At 38.6% G+C, this 5,638-nt stretch overlaps 1 protein-coding gene across 1 annotated transcript; it reads right to left on the minus strand.

The window, feature by feature from the left end:
• Positions 1 to 552: 552 nt before the first annotated feature.
• Positions 553 to 5,127, minus strand: LSM6 (LSM6 homolog, U6 small nuclear RNA associated (S. cerevisiae)). The gene is made up of 3 exons (XM_010023284.1): positions 4,991 to 5,127; positions 1,448 to 1,561; positions 553 to 816 (listed from the first exon to the last, which is right to left on the minus strand). The coding sequence occupies exons 1-3, from the start codon at positions 5,082 to 5,084 to the stop codon at positions 782 to 784; spliced, it is 243 nt and encodes an 80-aa protein (XP_010021586.1). The 5' UTR covers positions 5,085 to 5,127; the 3' UTR covers positions 553 to 781.
• Positions 5,128 to 5,638: the final 511 nt, after the last annotated feature.

Here is a 5,638-nt window from a genome sequence, read left to right on the forward strand (position 1 = left end):
TGTTTATGAAAGCTTTTAGATCCCTATTCTGTTCTCAGGAGTAGTTTTAGATATAAGTTAAAATTGCTTTTCATTGAAGAAGTCCATTGTGTTTGGTAGAGATACAGGAAAAAAGGTAACTCCAAGCTGAGTGTGGTAGGAGGTGTGGCAGTTCCCCACTGTGTTGGTATACCAACTGAGAGCGTTTCAGCTGTGACTGACGTCCTCAGCTGGCACAGAGCTTTCTTTTCACCCATTTGATTCAATTCTTTCCCCACCACTAACAGTTGAAGTGTAACAAGTACATGCTTTGACTCAATCTGCAATTCAAGATTTCTTGGACAGCTGAACTCTACCCAATGACTGTTGCTAGATTGGCATATAAAGATGACCCTATGTTTTCCAAAACTGACAGGTCACTGTCACCAAAACATTATCATTTCCCTTTCCAACATCAGTTAAACTATTGTTTTGCCATCAGTACAAGGCTGTGATTTGCGGTAACTCCATGCCTGCTTACCTTCCAGTTAGCATTTCTGTAGCAGCATAAATAAACGAGCTTTTGCTTTGAACTAGTCTTGTGGCACTATTACATGCTTCTCTCTTTATTATTTTTCTGTGCAGCGTAACCAAGCCATGCTTTGAAACAAAAATATCCAGGAAGTTTACACTGGTTTACATTTATTTAAAAAAAATATTTAAACACTTGTGTATTTCATCTGTGGATTATAAACTACAAACCAAAGAGGGCTCATCATTTTGAAGAGGTTCACAAGTACAAAACGGCCTCCTTCTGGCGTCTTCACATCCTCCTCTTCTGTGTGCTTATGTACAATACTGTGAAAAGGAGAAAGCGGCACATGTGAGGGGCCTGGTAAATAATGTGCAGAAGGCTGTTTATTTAAAATACCTTATTTCCATGGCTTGTAAAATGACAGTGTAATAAATTGCATTCAGCATGGACAAAGTCAGGCAACTCTTGTACTACTTTGCTTCAGTATTTATCATATTTGTAGCCAAACTATACACCAGCAAACGCAGGCTGAACAGAGGACGAATAAAGCCAGCTACCCTGCAGCATTGCTGAGGAGAGCATGAGAGAGCTTCTAAGCAGCGGAATTACAGGTGTCAGACACTAATGCTATGACTTTTCCACAAAAGCTGGAAATCCCAAGCACTTAAGGCAAAGCTAACAACTACCTGTGAAGCAGGAAATAAGCTCCAAGGAAGGCTAGAAAAGAGTGTGCTTCTCTAAATGAATTTCAAGTTCAGAGGCAAAAAGGGCCACAGGAATGCAGAAAAGCACAGACAGTGAAAAAAAGAAACTGTAAAAAGCGTATTAAGGTTTCCAAGAAAGCATAAAACTAATATTCTTATAGGCAGCTTGCTTACTCCTCAGCTGCTCCTCAAAATCCGAATATGAAAACACAATCTTCTAATAAGCAATAACATAAGGAGAGGAAATTACCATTATTTCCTCGGATAAATGCGTCCCCATACTTGTTCTTTAATTGTCCATTTACATATTCCTCAGTCTGTTCCAGAGCTATATTCATATACCCATCCAGGCAAGCCAGGACACCTGAAGACAGTGACAATTTAAAAATGAATCAACTTAAACTTATTTTAAAATACACAAACAATGAATTGTGTTTGAATAGTACTGAAAAAAACCCCTGTATCTTCCTAACAACCTAAAAGCCCAAGCTTGGCCAGATGAATCGGTAGATCAGAGTATTAGTCAAAGAATTAAGCTGAGAGTGAGGAGCCTCAGGCACTGTAGTAGCAACCTTATCAGTTGATGTAAGACTTGGGATTAAAAAGAAATCATTAAGACACAGCTTTCAAAAGATTGACAATTTCCACTTTGAAAGTTTAAGTTGTCCCTTCTCACTTGTGTTTTAAGTTACACCTGAAAAGAAACTCTGACATAAAGTGTAACTGGATAAGCTAAGGACAAGGCTATGTAAATTGAATTTTCATCAAAACTTGTGAAGGATATAGCTGAAAGCCAACCCTTTTAATACAGGACATTTTCATATTTATCTTCATGCCTAAAGATCTAGAAGAACATTGGCTGCAAGTCTCTGTTCTGATGTAAACAAAATTCAATGTAGTCTTCAACTGACAAAGGATTTTTCTAATGACACAAATATTCCCACAAAAAATTACACTGTTTAATCAATGCAACTCAAGGAGAAATCTCTGCCATTTGTAAAACTAGATATTATTTTTATCAGGAAAAAAAGCATTTGAGTATCCCTGATTTTAGACAGTATTTATGTTCTCACTTCCCATAGCCCCTGTTGAAGGCTGTACCTTGTTCACACAGTACTTCCTATGTGCTGGCAGTATGATAGCATTTTTTTCACTTAAAATCACTCCTTGGTGCCTACTCCCACCCTTAAGATCAGAACCATGTCCATCTACAAATTTAACCTGCCTGATCAATGAACGGATTATTGAGTTAAGGAACTGGATATGGGGGATTAACAAATGCAAGGAATTGCTCAGAGAATACAATCTGATTTGTTAATTGTGCACACATCATGACTTGTTAAAAGCTGCATTAGTTATCTCAATCTTGCCTGTGTCTTGCACACACAGACAATACTACTAAAAACTTTTTTCCTCTGTTTGAAGAACACCTAATTTTTTTACCTGGAATTAAAACTTGAAATATCGAGTATTGGCTGTAGTCAGGGAGGGGGAAAAATCCAGCTGAGATTCCTCCTCTAGGACACATTCTCATTTTTTCAGAACTGTTGTAATATCTTCCATTAAATAATTAGGAATTAAAGTTCTTCTGCCAACTTGTAACGGTTTAAGGATTATTTTCCTTTATGTTCTTCTTTCCTCTGTTTCACACACAGGAAAAACTGACTGCTCACAAAGTGTTACTAAATGTGCCAAAAAACTCAAACCAAACAGAAGTCAGAACTCTTTTTCTCTACCGTAATCCTCAGTGCTCCATGTAACAATACAAGAGCAGAAATTGTTTGTCCAGAATTAAAATTGTTGATTTTTCTTGAGCTACCATTCAGTAGTCCACAAAAGCATTATTTTCAAACTTTTTTGTTCCTAGAGTGCATTCATGGTGGTTTCATTCTCTTCTTCCCTTTCTTTGTGTTTACTCTCAGGCCACTAATGCATTAAATATTGTCACTGCCTACCCTGGCTATTATTTTATCTGTTTTATCTATATGTAGAGATGTTTTAATGTACATATCCATCCCTACACACAGAAATCATATATATTCATTTGTCACTGATTACTTTCTCAGAGCTTCTTCTTAGCAGCCCTTGGCAGTGCATCAAGACGTTTTACAGTTACCCATCAACACTTGTATTAGGCCACGTTTGCACATATGGCTTGGAGGGTGGAGATACAGACATAAAATAGCAACCCAGAGAGAGAATCTAGACAGATCTGCAACAAAAGCCTGAGATGGTGGCTTTTTTGACATTTAGCTTTTACAAATGTTGGTCAAATTTCTGCACAGAATAAAATGAGTGCTTATTTTCGAATGAGAGCATTACAGAGTTTTTTTAACTGCAGGATCACAGTAAGTGGGAAGGCAGGAGAGCAGAGGGAAATAGGAAAGGGAGGGGAAAAAATCCAGTAACAAATAAGGATGCTCAAAAGAACTGTGGTTCAATTCCTGCTAGGTCTGACTGTAGGCATGTGAAACTAAGTTTGCTGGGGCGAAAGGTCAGTAGTTTATCTGCAGTAGTAACAAATAGATCTTACCAAGCAGAGGGTACCAATGTTCTCAAAGAAAACAGCACATCCAAACCCCAAATCTGTTTTGGCCCTGCCTGGTGTGTACCTTTTGGTAAATGACTTCAACTTTATTGAACTGTCACTACATTTTCCTGCAAGAAAGAATTCATAGAGGCCGAAGACTGATGAGCAGCAGTGAAGTTCTTAACCCACCCACCCCACCTGAAGTGCTCAGACAATATGGATCTCAAAGAAATGACAGACTGCAAATTCTGTCAGCTGAGACACTAGAGAGGAACAGGAAGGGATAAGAAGGTAGTGCTTGCTCTGCCAGTGCACAGTAACATTTAAAACTGTCTTAATACAAAGATTCCTTGTCGCAGTACAAAGAAGTCCCCTTTCACAAGTGATAAGATGAGCCAATTGAATTCAACCTATCTGAAGCAGTGATCTGCAGCAGGACCATGGTATTTCTCACACCAGCACAAAATGTCTAAATTGTGCACAATAGGAGATACATGATAATTTTAATTAAACTTGGATACTACTAAAAAAATTGGACAGGCTGATAGTCTTAGTGGGAGTAGGACCAGGACATTTCACTGAACAGAGAAGTTTAATTTAGTGGTTAAAAAAGCCTGTAATCCTAGATACAGTGCATGAAGGCTGAAGAGTTCCGGAATAAAAATGCTGGGCTGTGTTAAAATGAACTGGGTGCACTGCCACACTAAGCTTTCTCCTGTATCTCTGCGAGTCTTGATCCAACACATGTCTAGGCAGCTGTTTAACCAAGAATGTAAACAATTGCTTCATCCCTTGTGTATGAGCAGGTTTACGACTGATAGCACAGTTTACTGTCTGAAGTTTTTCTGGACCAAGGTCTACACTAGGAATTGGAGAACAGGAAAGAAAAGAAAAAGAGTTTCAACGGGTTGCAATCAGAGCATTGAGAAGGGGACTGCCTGGCCATTTCAGGAATTGTAATTTCTGCCAATCTTTACAAATACCTGTTTAGAAACTCAAAATAATCCCAAGTCTCCAGTCTAACCATCTGTGACTAAGGACACTAATGATTTGGGTAAGTAATTTTAATCTCTAAATCCACCATTAACCTCTTTTTCATCAGTTTCTCCAGAGCTGATTTTCTGTTTGCCATGTCACCATTCTGAGATCTATATTGACACACTCCAAGATTCTGGATCATAGTACTTAGCTTTTCAAATGCAGTGCATCTGTTCCAGCCTACTCAAACAATTACTGCCTCAGTGAGACAGATGGAGAACTTACCTCGATAATCAACTCCAGAATTTAATTTTACAACAACTGGCCTGCCAATGATCTGTTTTAGGAAGTCACTGGGGGTTTGCTTCCGTAGACTCATCTTTAGCTTCTCTGGTAAGCTGGAAAGAGAAAACACTTGGATAAGCAACTGGCTTATATATGGTCTTTAAACAGTACGGACAGGCAGTCCCCTGACTCTTAGTACTTTCAGAAGGAGAAAATATCTAAGGAGATAAAAGCAAGGTCTTAAAGGTGGAGGTAGAGCTCCTAGAGTCACATCATTAAACTTCCCTTTTGGCAGTTTTAAAAGTTTTGAAATTACTAGTAAAAATCCTTGTTTGCCACGCTGTGCATCTTGTAAACTTCCAACAGAGCCACAGGTCTCATCATCTCTGAAACACTAAAATGGCTTTACTAAAATTAGAGCTAAGCCATAATATGTATTCATATCTTTAGGGGGTGGAGCGAGGAGCCAGTATGTGCTCTATACACAGAAGCCTGTGCTGGAACAGCAATAGGAGTTTTGATCTCGGCTCACACATCGGAGCAAGGAATAATTGTGAAAGGATGCTTTCAACTGAAACAGTTAAGTTGGACTAAGCTTAGAATTAAGGCTTGTGATTAAGTTGTAGAGAGACCTGAAAAGATGCTGTC

The sequence above is a fragment of the Nestor notabilis genome, unplaced genomic scaffold, assembly GCF_000696875.1.
Source record: "Nestor notabilis isolate BGI_N333 unplaced genomic scaffold, ASM69687v1 scaffold16250, whole genome shotgun sequence".
Classification (NCBI taxonomy): domain Eukaryota; kingdom Metazoa; phylum Chordata; class Aves; order Psittaciformes; family Psittacidae; genus Nestor; species Nestor notabilis.